This window comes from Bos grunniens, chromosome 2 (genome assembly GCF_055505025.1).
Source record: "Bos grunniens cultivar Pamir isolate PY7600 chromosome 2, Bosgru_T2T1.0, whole genome shotgun sequence".
Taxonomy (NCBI): Eukaryota; Metazoa; Chordata; class Mammalia; order Artiodactyla; family Bovidae; genus Bos; species Bos grunniens.
The window spans coordinates 47,266,720-47,281,166 of NC_141166.1; the positions used below are offsets into that span (position 1 = coordinate 47,266,720).

The 14,447-nt window shown below is 34.7% G+C and overlaps 1 protein-coding gene across 5 annotated transcripts in view; it reads left to right on the forward strand.

Moving 5' to 3' along the window:
• The window catches only part of ORC2 (origin recognition complex subunit 2), a 37,796-nt gene that overhangs the window by 18,802 nt on the left and 4,547 nt on the right, over positions 1-14,447 (forward strand). For 3 of the 5 annotated variants that reach the window (XM_086346283.1, XM_086346272.1, XM_086346305.1), the window contains 8 exons: positions 2,198-2,391; positions 3,396-3,494; positions 5,651-5,760; positions 8,187-8,319; positions 9,141-9,234; positions 10,729-10,875; positions 11,469-11,640; positions 14,251-14,312. In XM_086346283.1, the coding sequence (XP_086202409.1) occupies positions 2,198-2,391; positions 3,396-3,494; positions 5,651-5,760; positions 8,187-8,319; positions 9,141-9,234; positions 10,729-10,875; positions 11,469-11,640; positions 14,251-14,312 (1,011 nt within the window). Of the gene's footprint in view, positions 1-2,197; positions 2,392-3,395; positions 3,495-5,650; positions 5,761-8,186; positions 8,320-9,140; positions 9,235-10,728; positions 10,876-11,468; positions 11,641-13,608; positions 13,792-14,250; positions 14,313-14,447 lie in introns of those variants that run through there. The other 2 variants (XR_015144109.1, XM_086346299.1) reach the window with 2 other exon arrangements.

The window sequence follows — 14,447 nt, forward strand, 5'->3', positions numbered from 1 at the left end:
TCTTATATTTTAACTCTTAACCCTTAGCACCATGTCTTTGACATTACAGTCAATGGATATTAAGGTTAGTTAAAATTCTTCTTCAATATAATCACATGCTTTCTAGTTTATTTGCCAAAGACAGTGTTAGAAATGGTTCTATTGATTTATTTAGAAGTTTTATATTGAAATAATTCAAAATATTCAGTTATACTGAACACTAAACAAAGCCAAGTAAACAAACATGAGTCCCACCTTTGGGGAAATTAAAAGTGTTTTTGGGTTTTTTTGGTTTGTTTGTTTTGTTTTGTTTGCAGCACTGTATGGTTTGCAGGATCTTAGTTCGCTGACCAGGGATTGAACCCAGGCCACCGCAGTGAAAATGTGGAACCCGAACTACTGGAACTCCAGGGAACTCCCTGTTTTGGGGTTTTTAAATGTTTAACTTTGGGGCAAATTTCTTGTTGACCTTGGTTTCCTAAAGATATCAGCACCTTTCTTGGGGTTGACTCCTTGACAATATTAGCTGACATTGTTAAGTCCATGCCCCGTAGCCATTCTTTTCAAGGTATAAAGTTGATGCTACATTTTTAATCAACATAAAATTTATAATACTAAATTAGTGGATATCTGAAGTAGTAAAAGATGATATATGCAATTGTTATTATTATTTTATGTCAAATACATCCCACATCTTAATTTCCTCCTTACTCCACAGAAGAATCCTTTTTAGAGAGAAGGTGAACATCCTTTTCCTTCTCAATAACCATCAAATAAATACACCAACACGTATGATGTATTCATGTAGATAGGATAAAGACATTGTCTGGTACCTCCTACCACTTCTAACCCATGCATCTACCATGGGCAGCAATCACCACAAATCTGAATCTTCTAAGCTATATATGCCCACAAAATCAAGCCTTTTTTTTTTTTTTCTTTTTCAGTATCTATATTTGTTACATGCTGACTGGATATTCTGAAGTGTATCTACTCTTCAAAATAAATAGTGATTTGCTTAAAATTATTTCTTTTGGAATTTAACCTTTTATGATAGTTTTATATTTATTGAGTGTAAAAACTAGTTTTATCCTTACTTTATGATTATAAAACTAGTTTTATTATTTCTAGAGAGTGGTTAGGGTCATTATGGTTTGTTTAAAAATATAACTTTTATATCAACTCTGGGATGGATTGTGCCCATGTATTAGCAGTACTTAAAGTAGTGACTGTCATATATTGAGTGCTCTGTCAGTTAGGATGGCATTTTCAATGGGCAGCAGTGGAAAACTCTGTAACACTTGCTTAAGCCACGGACATTGAAGTGTCTCACATCATAAGAAGTCTAGAGATACACAGTTGGTGGTTAATGTAGTGACTCAACAGTGTCATGAAGGATCTTCCTGTTCTTCCTGTTATTTTGCTTTATCGCTGGCATTTTTCATCTTTAGTTTTGATATTTTATATTGCAAAATGGCTTCCATAGCTTTAAGCTATGGGTATAAGTCTTTGGGACCCCATGGACTGCAGCCCACCAGACTCCTCTGCCCATGGAGTTTTCCCGGCAAAAGTACTGGAGTGGATTGCCATTTCCTCCTCCAGAGGAAGCTGACCTAGGGATCAAACCTGCGTCTTCCTTCGTTGGCAAGTGGATTCTTTACCTGCCGAGCTACCAAGGGGTTTTCCTTTCTTAACTGAGGAGAATCTTTCCGAAAAGCTTCCAGCAAATCTTCCTTCATCGGTTAAATGTTTACGTAGCCAACTCTGGTAGCAAAGGAGGCTGAGAGAGCATGTATTAGGCAAAGGAAAAGACAGTTAAATTTACTGTGATTATTTATTCCTTAGCACATTACCACATTTTACAATGAATTCTATTAGCAAGGAAGAAGGAAAGAACATATTAGGTATGACTGACAATTTCTGCCTCAATTCCTATGTGTTAGGCGTTGTTAGTTGCTTTATATGCATTTCAGTGTAATCTTCACAATGTTTTATTAAAAACATTGTTTTATTAAATTAAGCATTGGTAGCCTCATTTGATAAATGAGGAAACTGGTGCTCATAAAACTTACAAAACTAGCTCTGGTGAGATCATCATCATGTAATGACAAAATCAGAAGTCACAATCTCTTACTTCAATGCCCACACTCTTCCTAATACCCTACAATGTCTCTCTTGGCAAGCTGTCCAATTTTCCCAATTACTTCTTCCCCCATAGTTCCACGGTCTCATTCTGACAGTGAAAGTGAATATTCAGCTTCCAACTCAGAGGATGATGAAGGGGTCGCACAGGAATATGAAGAGGACACTAATGAAGACATATTGAGCCAAAAGATTCAAGCTCAGAATAGAGAAGTTTCAACTCCTGTTTTCAGAGAAACCCCTTCTAAGAAAATGAAGAGAGAGAAAACAGTAAGTGAAGAGAGAACTTTAACCTGAGAGAAAAATTAGTAATATCTCAAAGATAAGCTACCTAAAAGATCCAAATGGGAGGATCAGCACAATATTTTTACTTCACTTATCTACATTTTCTTAGCCTTTCACATAAATTCCCACATATATATTTCTGAACTTTGTGTCCTGGCCTCTTTCTCTCTCCATATCCATATATCAATACCATAGCATATGCTAAAAGGTGGCGATTCAGTTGACTTGAAAAAGAGCTTTTCAGTAAATACTAGTTGGATAATTGAAGGCAAGACTTCTCAGTATATACCTTTTTATATAATTTTCTTTTGTACCACTGTTGATGTATTCAGGTTAGTGTAAGTATATAATAAATGCTGTGACTCTGGATCCAGGTTGAGTTGTTTGGAGAACACTCCACACATCATGGCCTGAGAAAAGGCTAATTATCCTCTCGTTCTCTGTAAAGACTCAGAGCAGAGCCTACTGCTTGATAGCTTTCCATTCCTTCCTTCCTTTCATAGAGGTCAGTCATGCCCCACATCAGTAGAACCCGTGGTCAGTCATCTTACTGGAATAGTAAGCAAGTCTTTTTTTTTTTTTTTTAACCCTTGGTGTTGATATCTTTCTCATTTTCACAGTCCTTCACCCACAGTTATTAAAGAATTTGCTAGGACTGTGTGAGGCAAAACAAAGGTCCTGATATATAAAACTTTTTTTTTCTGTAAGTCTGGATGGGAATTATATATTGGAATTTAGGAATCATTTTTGGACAGACTACTTCAAACTAGTCACTTTCTTCAACTTTTATGATCCTAAGAGTTACTCAGTTTTATCACTGGAATTAATTTTGCTTGGTCCTTAATCAAAGTGTTGTTGCTTCAAAAAGAAAATACTGATTGCCAAATAAAGAATTTCACTTATCCTGTTTCACACTGCTGTTACTATCTAGTTTTGATATAAAACAAATATCTGAAACTAAGAACTGACTTTGCTTTGTCCACTTTCAGAGTCACTTAGTAGAAAAATATTTTGAAGCCCACAGCAGTTCTAAAGTTTTAACCTCTGATAGGACACTGCAGAAACTAAAGAGGGCTAAACTGGATCAGGTATGTTGCAATGAATGCTACTTCTAAATTTTTCTTATTGTGATCTGAAATATATACTATATAAGCAGCAAAATCTGAAGAGTACTGTAATTATGTTTTTCTCTTGTTTATCATTTCTTCAGGATCTACAGTAATCATCAGGGTCATAGTTTCTTTTTTTATTTTATTGACATATATATACTTGATTTACAATGTTGTATTAATTTCTACTGTGCAACAAAGTGATTCAGTTATATGTATATATTTTTTTTTTCACATTCTTTTCAGTATGGTTTATCACAGGATACTGAATACAGTTCCCTGTGTAGGGTCATAGTTTCTTTGAAATCCATGTACCATTAATCTCTATTGTTAATTTAGTCCATATATTCATTGAACCTCACATTGGTCATAAAACACTGACTGACCTGATTCTGAGTTAAAAACCTTGCAAAATGTAGTGGGTATTCTGCTTTCTGATACTATGGAAAGCCTGTCCAGTACAGTAAGGTAACAGGGTTACTGTATACTATGGTTCCAGTGTGTCATATAAAAATACCATGCAGTTATACCCAGGGCTTTTATTCATACCTCACTAAGACAAGACACAGAGACGCAGAACCATCTGAATAAGAAAATGTTTGATTAGAAAGTGGGCTTGATAATTTTAGTCAATAAGACATTGTTATTGACTCAGAGAATCAAGATTTTATTATTTTCTGAAAGTAGAATTCAGTGCAGTTTCCTAAGGTACACAGGACTTTTGACATACTTTTCAAGCTATAGAAGAGAGAGAGGAGATTATTGGGTAAACCACTGTGACCTGGATGACATGGTGCTCTGTGGTTGTTTTTTTTTGGGTGTTTTGTTTCTTTCTACCTGGCTCATTGGTATTGCAACTCAAATCAGAGACTAGCTGAAAACATGTGTCAAGAAACCACATTGTTCCAAGGAAGAGATGGCACTAACATCTTGTTAGCACATCTGTTTTTATATAAGCAGCATGGGGGTGGGGGGGAAGTGGATCTAGGGTCAAAGTAGGACTTCACGGGACCTAGAGACAAAGATCTCTCAGAGAAGGAAAGAAACACCTGTTACTGATAATGAAAGAAAGGAGAGTCTTTGATTAATTGCGGACATAGCTGATGGATACAGTCTTAGTAGCACATGTCAAGAAACATTTATATCTCATGTCTTCCAGTTAGCTGGGAGTTGGCTGATCTAGGATTTGCTCCACATATCTGTCTTCCTTATTGGACCTCCTTGGAAGGTTACCAGAGGCATGTTCCTCTCATGACAGTGTCAGAGACAGAAGTGAAAAAACAAAAGACCTCGTAAAGCCTGAGCTCAAAACTGTCTCTGTCACTTCTGCCTCATTCTGGTAGCCACCGTAAATCACGTGGCTGAAAACAAAGTCAAAGAGCAGGGGACTAGACTCACTTGTTTAGTGGGAGGGATTGCAAAGTCACACAGCAAAGGGTATGGATAGGTGGGCGGCAAGTGCTGGGGCTAGTAATGTAATTCTGCACAGATGGAGAGAGATTTTTTAAAGCTACCTGCTTAACATTTCACTTAGAATTTGTCCTATTTCTCTTTAAGTATGTGAATAAATAAAAACTGTTAGCAAAAAATACACACTATAGGCTAGAGTGTTTAGAGTCTTGATTGCTGCACTAGTCCTCAGTATTAAAAGAATATTTTACTTAAAGGATAGAATGATGAAAACACAGTAGTGCCAAGGTAAAAAGGGATATACAGCTTTTTGCTCCTGTTTTCATTTCAAGAAGTGAGCTGTGTTTAGTTACCAGAATGTCTGGATTTGTTGTCAAAACTGGGAGGCAGGTTTAATCATCTCATGATGGTAACAGTTTTTTTTAGAAATTAAAGCCTTACATTTGGAGTTCATTGTCATGTAAATGGTTCTAGACAAAACTTAACAAATTCATTACTGTTTTACATGTTTGTATGTAAGAGTATATAACACATTTTACAAAAACAAATATTGAAATACTATGTATATTCAGTAGAGGCACTCATAACCAAACCTGATTAAAGTAATATTTCCACTAATAACCTCTTCTAACCTCGACCTGTAAGGGAATATTTTTACTTGGAATTGATTTGATGTATGTGACTTGAGAGTGATCTTCTTCCTGCCCTCTTCCTTTTTTTTAAAGCAAACTTTGCATAACTTATTGAGCAAGGTTTCTCCTTCCTTTTCTGCTGAACTTAAACAACTAAATCAACAGCATGAACAGTTATTTCATAAATGGATGTTGCAGTTACAGTAAGTACTATTGTCATTGCAAACCTCTGTAAAATAAATATATTTACATTATAATATATGTACATAAGTCTATGTTAAAATCAAAAGCAGTTAGACATTAATTTTTTTTGCAGTGACCTTGATATGCATTTTTACTCATGTGTAAAAATTTGAAAAAAATAGTTGTTTTCCCAGTTTTATGACCCAAATGTAGAAATGTCATATTATTATATGACTCTTCTCAGAAATTCCAATTTACAAAAAATGTGTCTTTTCTAAGTTTAATCAAATTTGAAAGCTTTTATAAACTAAATACCCTTTCTTAGAATTATGAATTATTACTTATAAAGATATTTGAAAATATAATTTGTCAAGATTGATAAATATATCAGATTTTATTTCAGTTTTTCACAGCCAAGTTTCTAAAATGAAAGAATATATATTTTTCTTTTAATCCCATTCTGTTTACATGTACTATAGACCTTCAAATTTCATGAGATCTGTTCTATATATATTATTTTACCATTTTTAAATTGTTTTTTTAGAATATTTTATCATTTCCCAAATACTTAAGGTAAAATTTTAAACTTTCATTAAAATACCTAGAATGGTAAAAATTAAAATATTGAAAATTTTTCTATAATTATTTTTATATTTGTATTTAAAAGAAACTTAGTATAAGGAAGTGTTTAAAACGTATGCTAAAATGTGAATACAGTAAGAACATAGAAATTGCCACAGTTTTCCCCAGTTGATCCTGGTTTTCTTTTGCCAATAATAAATCAAAGGATTATGCTAGTAAGAAAATTATTTTCTTCCCTGTTAGGACCTTACCTTTTCTGAGTAACTATGTATGGATCTGTTCATTATACGTTTATATAGCAGATCTTCACTCTAATCCTACCCCACAGCCCACCAATTCGTTTCTTCCCATATGTCAACTTTGATAACTTGATTTGCTTTGCTTCCCAGTCTAGACCTCATAGTCAGCTACTTCAGTAGAATTGCTAGTTCTCTGAATTTCCTTGCTTGGTTTTTCCTGCTGCTTTTACCTTGCTAATCTCCACCTTTGGGGATTTATCTCTTCTCTTCTTCTATTTCTAGGCTATCCTGCATTGCTGCAGAGCATTTCATAAATACTGTTTCTGATTGACCTCCATAAACAATCATGGAGTTGAACTTTAACTTGACCCTTCATGCTTGATGTTCTGGGTTGTCTCATCCACTCTCTTGGCTTGAGTTGCTCTTTGTATGTGAATAACTCCCATAACTGTATCTCTAGCCCAGCCAAAATTCACTTCAGCAGCAGACATGAATTATATTGAAAGTGTCCATGTAGAAATTCCATAACTAATTCATTATACATAAAATTTAACTTATCTTAAACCCATCATTTCCACTTGCCCCAACTACCTAGGGTAGTGCATATCACTTCATCATATAGTTGCCAATGCCAAAAAACTGAGTTATTCTTAATAGTCCTTTTCACTTATCTTCCATGTCTAATCATTCTCCAAATCCAACTGATTTGATCCATAAAGCTCTTCACACCTTGTTTTTCTCCATGACACCTAATTCAAGTCCATAGTCTTCAGTTTTACCCTCCTTCATATCCATTCCCCAGCTCAGCCAGTATAATCTTTCTAAAAAAATCATGTTACTTTCCTACTTAAAACCCTTCACTTAACACCTGACTGCTGCTGCTGCTAAGTCGCTTCAGTAGTGTCCGACTCTGTGCAACCCCATAGATGGCAGCCCACCAGGCTCCCCTAACACCTGACTACTAACTTTAAATGATCATATTCCTTAGAATAAAATCCAATTAATGTCTTAGTTGGTTTAACAAGACCTTTTGTGATCTGGCCCCTGCTTACTTTTCCAGTTTAATCTCTCAATTAGCAGCCTATTAAAATTTTTTTAGTTTCTTATACCTAGTGCCTTGTTCTTTCTTTCCTCCTATTACTTGAAAGGTTATAGGAAACGCTGATACTTTGGTCACCTGATGCAAAGAACAACCTCATTGGAAAAGACCCTGATGCTGGGAAAGATTGAGGGCAGGAGGAGAAGGGAGTGACAGAGAATGAGATGGTTGGATGCACCACCGAATCGATGGGCATGAGTTTGAGCAAACTCTAGGAGATAGTGCAAGACAGGGAAGCCTGGTGTGCTACAGTCCTTGGGGTCGCAAAGAGTCAGACATGACTTGGCAACTGAACCACAACAGGAGCTAGAGAGAAAGCTACTGAAAGTTGGAACTACAAGCTTGGTGTACAGATAAGAAAATTGTGCTTTTTCTTTACGTATGTTGGGAATCAATATATTAATCGTTATTTAGCCATGCCAGTTCTTCCTGTATTCTTGATAAACTTAAATGAAGGAAACTGGTTGATTATAAAATTGGCAGTAAGAACTGAACTTTAATTTCATGCGTGCTGTTTTTCTTACAGCCTTGGGTTCAACATTGTGCTTTATGGTTTGGGTTCTAAGAGAGATTTACTAGAAAGATTTCGAACCACCATGCTGCAGGATTGCATACATATTGTCATCAATGGCTTCTTCCCTGGAATCAGTGTGAAATCAGTAAGTTTTAAAAATGTTTTAAAAAAGGAGTAACATTATATCCCCTGCCAATCCATACCGTCATGTTAAAGATGATGCTATTTCATATTCTGAAGCATTCATCTTTTGTTTTTAGTTTTTACACTAGTAGGATTGCATAGTGCTTAAGATCACGTGTTTGGACTCAGAGGGTCCTAGCTTTGAATCCCCCTCCTTGAATTTCCTATTTGGTAACTGAGAATGTATTACATCTTAGGGAAATGTTAGCTTTGTTTACTACATTGACTATCTACAGTACTTCTCTGAAGGATAGGATTATGGAAAACTTCAACTTTATTATGCTTTTATGTCACTTTGATACTCTAAAAATAGTAAAAATTCAAGTAATAGTATATCGTTCTTTGATCATTTTTACACCAGATGCTCATTTCTCTTCATCATTTGAAAATGAATTTAAGCCTTTTGGGCTCTGGATATTAACCAATGTAATACTCCTTTTTTAAAAATGTCCTAAATATTTGGACCCTCTTTCATTTGATAAATCTATAGTTTTATATTTCTCACATTGTTGGGTTTGTTTTATATTTTTACTACCCTGCTTATATTATCTTTATACCTTTGCTTCCCCATTTCCTTTTAGTAATAACTTATGCAAAAAAAATAAATTAGATCTACTTACCTTAAAAAGTAGGACTTTTGAAGTAATTTTTCAAACTTGGTGGGAAATCCAAATTTATTTTTAATTAATTAAAAAAAAAAAAAGGCTTGACTTTCTGGTTGTTTTTATCCTACATGACAGAATAAGTTATAACTGACATATCTCTTGTGCTTTTATGACATAGGTCCTGAATTCTGTAACAGAAGTCCTTGATCATGTGGGTACTTTCCGCAGCGTGCTGGATCAGCTAGAGTGGATAACAAATAAATTTAAGGAAGGTAACGTGAAGAAGATGTTCTGTAGTTACAGGGTGAAGCTAAGCGTGCACGTCTACTTGTTTGTGTTCTAGTGTACACAAAAATGTGGACAGTTTTAATAATGATATTTCTTTCATTGCTGATTTAGATTTCTTTAAAATAATTTCTCCTTTCCTTTTCTGTGAACTTCACTTAACTAACAGGAAAGAATTGCTCCTGCTATCTTGAACTTATATAGCCAAAGCCCTTTTTTTTCCCCTAAAACCTTTTACTTCAGAATAATTTTCCAGTTTTGTTTGGCTAGTGTAAAGTGCTTCCAGCCAGTTGGAACATCTGTATCTTACAGTTTTGTATTGTTTAATATGTTTATAAAGTATTATTTCTTTATCCTGAGGAAATATCAATGCATTTGAATAATTTCATATACTAAAATCTGAGAAATGGGAAAAAAAATTGTTCTTTTGGTATGAGTGTTTTGGTTATATGAGCATTTCAGAAAAATAAAAATAAAATTATTTAGGGGCTAACAATTGTCCTAGTCATTGCTTAACAATTAATTGGGAGCTTCCCTGGTGGCTCAGATGGTAAAGAATATGCCTGCAATAACTAGACTTGGGTTTGATCCCTGGGTTGGCAAGATCCCCTGTAGAAGGAAATGATAACCCACTCCAGTATTCTTGCCTGGAGAATTCCATGGACAGAAGAGCCTGGCAGACTGCAGTCCATGAGGTGGCAAAGAGTCAGACATGACTGAGCGACTAACAATTAAATGGAGTACTTGGTTATGCTTAATGATTTAATAGATGATTTTGATATTATTTGTATGCTCATTAAAATAGGTGCCTGAGTCATTTTTAATGTGTATATGTAGTGTATAATCTGTATTATATAATCTATAATAAATACATATTATATAATCTATAATTTATATTAAATATATTTATAATTATGTAAATCATAAATATTTTAGTTCTATAATATGCATGTTATCCAAATTTTACCTTCACTGACTTTTATATTTTACTTCTCTGACCTTCTTCGTGCCTTGAGGAATATCCTAGTCCTCTCCCCTTCTCTTGTTTTTGTCTCTCGGCTTTTATGATAATGGAGGTTTTCTATATTCTCTCTTAATGCTTAATGTGAACTCTTTTAGGGATGGGGATCCATCCCCCCTTGCAGTTCAATATCCACAGATTCACCTCCCAATCTAATATGTATTTTGCCTTATTAAAACTGGTTACTTCATGGATTGATTCAAGTGTTAACCATTCCAGTTGTCTTTAACTGCTTCAGAGTCTACTGATTTTCAATGAATTTCATTTTTTTAAGAGTATAATTATGTCTTGCCTGTTTTATGAGTGACTGACATGTCTTCTCAAATAAATTGCATACCCCTAACAATAGCTGTTTTGCCCTGTATTACCTTGATATGTTCTTCAGTACATAAGCCTTGCATGTGGTGGGGACTTTACAACTACTCACTGAAAATAATAATTGACTTCTCTTTCCTTTTAGATTCTTCTTTAGAACTCTTTCTTCTTATTCACAACTTGGATAGCCAAATGTTGAGAGGAGACAAAAGCCAGCAAATTATTGGACAGTTATCATCTTTACGTAATATATACCTTATAGCATCTATTGATCACCTCAATGCTCCTCTCAGTAGGTTGAATGTTCCTGTTTTTTCTTCTTGAGATAACAGTCTTTGAAAATTACTTTTCTTAATGTTTTAAGTCACAGCATTTTTATTGTTTTTACGTATACATTTCCTTTGTTCCATGTTTAAAAACACAGTTGCCAAAAATATAGGTGTCCTCAATCTGATTTAGAACATAATTCTTGGAAATAAAAATTTTGATAGTAAAGGGTATGTTTTATGGTAAAGTTTCTTGAAGAAGAGGAGACCCAACTATTATTTGGGTTTCTTTCTAACTTTTCTTTGTGATACTGCAATATTTATTTTATGCCTTCAGTTCAGAGACTTTGTGATAATCCTGTAAAACAAAATGCTGAATTATTAAATTTTTTAAAAGAATGCCTTGGTAGTGTTAATATATTTTAACCTGCATTTAATATACACATAAAGATTCAGATGGTGATTGATAGTAAAATTAGACTGTAAGGTACTGATTTTGATGGTGAAATAAAAATTCACTTTATTTAATGCTTTCTTGTTCTTTCCTAGAGTGGCATCTAGTAACAGGACAATATGAAAATAATTAGTCATTCTTATTTTTTTTGATCATGTACTCTAGTGTGGGATCATGCAAAGCAGAGTCTTTATAACTGGCTCTGGTATGAAACTACTACATACAGTCATTATACTGAAGAAACCTCCTATGAGAATTCTCTTTTGGTTAAACAGTCTGGATCACTACCACTTAGTTCCCTAATTCATGTCTTACGAAGCCTTACCCCTAATGCAAGGTAAGAATGAAAACTATTGCTTCTTTTTTAAAAAAAACTTTACACATTTTAAGATATGCCCTGTTAGGTTTGACTGGCAGTACTTAAAGTCCTTTCTAGGTTTGCAGAGAAGTATTATCAATGATAATAATAGTCGCTAGTACTGGGTTATGCATTGGGTAGACTACTCAGTAGTAGTCTCAAATTGCCCAATAATAAAGCAGAGGTACCAGCATTTTTAATAGATTTTTATGTTTCTGAGTAAGAACATCTCAGTGGTCATCGTTGAGGAAACAGCAGAGTTTTCATGGATTTTACTTACATATGATAGTTATTTTTAATTACATATTGAACATTATGACTCAGACACAGGGCCCTTTACACGAAATAACTTTTTTGATCCTCATAACCACTCTAAGGTAGATGGTAAAGGGCACAGAGATTTTGATTCCATCCATGTGGTTCCAAAGCTCATATTGTTAAACCTTGAAAATCTTTGTATATAGTGTCTCCAGTGAAACCCTTCAGCAGCCTAACCAAGATGCATATGTGAATTAATAAGAGCTAGTTAATAAAGGCTAAGAAAAGTTGTATATAGCATAAGCCAGCAAAGAATAAATTGTGTAATTAAGCTGTTGAAAAAGGCTTTTTAGTAGCCTCACAGGGAGGCCACAGAGAAACGTACAGGGAGGTCCAGAGCATTCCTTTCCCAACTACCCCCTGCCAGTAGCTCACACCACAGAGCGGTGTTAAAGCCAGGAGACCGACACTGGCACAATCCATAGGGCTCATTCAGATTTCACTTTTGATACGTGCACTTATTTGTATGTATGTGTGTTAGCTCTGTGCCATTTTGTCACGTGTAACTTTGTGTAACTACTACCACAGTCAAGATATGCAGCTTTATCATCACAAGACTCCCTTGTGATGTCAACCCTCAAGTGCTAATTTTAATGAATTGTATTATTCTTTAAAGCTATTTCTGTACACTTAAAGATTATCATTGCATTAACAATGAAATATGTATTAAATGGCTTCCCAGATGGCTCAGTGGTAAAGAACCCACCTGCCAATGCAGGAGACGTGGGTTCAATCTCTGGATCAGGAAGATTGCCTGGAGAAGGAAATGGCAACCCACTCCAGTATTCTTCCCTGGAGAATCCCATGGACAGAGGAGCCTGGCAGGCTACAGCCCATGGAGTCACAGAGTCAGACACGACTAAAGCAACTTAGCACATATGTTAAATGGGTATCTAATCAAATTTTTTGATGGAATTGGGAATAGAAAAAGTGTTCATTCAGTTTTACTATTATGCTTACTCCTAATGGACTGTTGCAAGTTACTACATATAAACTTGGGAATCCAGCAATGCAGATATTCTCAACATGACGCTGACTGCCCTAAAGCAATTATTTTTAGTTTGCCATACCTAAATGTCTATATGCTAGCCTCCAGTGCGTCTTTGGTTCATCCTTTACACTCCAATACACATTTAGTCTTTACTTGGTATGAATGTGATTGATCAAAAAATCTTCACCAAATTCAGTGGTGTACTAAGTTATAAAGTGATCATTGAGATGATCCAAAATGTGCTTATAGAAATTATCTTCTAGACTGTAATAAAGATGAAAATGCAAAGGTTTAAAATTTTTGCCACATCCAGGGACTTCTGGGAAGTTTAGTTTTGTATAACACTGCTTCCAACCTAGTAATTCTACCTGGTACACTCTCCTACAGAAACAGTTCCAAAAAATGAAAGAATATTTATTATGATTTTATTTAATGTGTTATTTTTTATTAATTTAAATTGTAAGTAATGTGAACATCCAAAACCAGTAGGAAAATGGTAAGTTTGTGGTATGATAAATGAGCAGGCATTAAAAACTGTTAAGGAAGAAATTTTAAGACGTGGGAAAATAAATAAGTGAAAAAGTGAGGTTTAAAATGGTGTATACCATATATAAATGCATGAATTTATGTTTTCACAGTACTTCATTCCACAAAGACTTGAGACAGCAGCATATGCAAATATGATCTCCACATCAAATGTTAGTGGCTATAATTTTAGGGTTATGGAATTAATATTTTTCTCTTTAGTTATTTTTTCTTTCTTTAGTTTTTATTATATATTCCAGGTTTTCTATAGTAAACTAATCTCTAGCCTAAAAAAATTTGACCCTTGAACAACATGGGGGTTAATCTGTGTCTAACTTTTCATAGTCAGCACTCCATAATCCACTGCATCTGCAGAGTCAATTAACTGGGGCTATGTAGTTCTGTAGTGTTTAGTTGAAGAATATGCATATGTAAGTTCGGTTCAGGTTCAGTCACTCAGTCGTGTCTGACTCTTTGCAACCCCATGGACTGCATGCCAGGCTTCATATGTAAGTAGACCCATGCAGTTCAAACCCATGATGTTCAAGGGTCAGCTGTATTCCTAGATTTTCTTTAAAAGGAGGTAAAAATGCTTCTCCTTTTTAAGTAGACCAGGGTATGGTGTTCTTTGAAAAAGGAAAGGAAGGTAATATAAATGGGCTAAGTGTTTCACAGTCTCTGTGTACTTGACTATTAACTGTTATCTGTGGATGTTAACATTCTGGATTTCAATTTGTTTTTGTGTTTTTCCTTAGGGGAATTTTCCGGCTACTAATAAAGTATCAGCTGGATAACCAGGATAACCCTTCTTACACTGGTATCCAATATTTATGATATTAAATTGTGTGACCTTTGTTTCATCCCATAAATTCTTTTTCCTGGAATCTAATAATAGCACTGCAGTATTTCACAGCAGTAAATAAATGGTTTGCTCCGTGATCACTGTATTTGC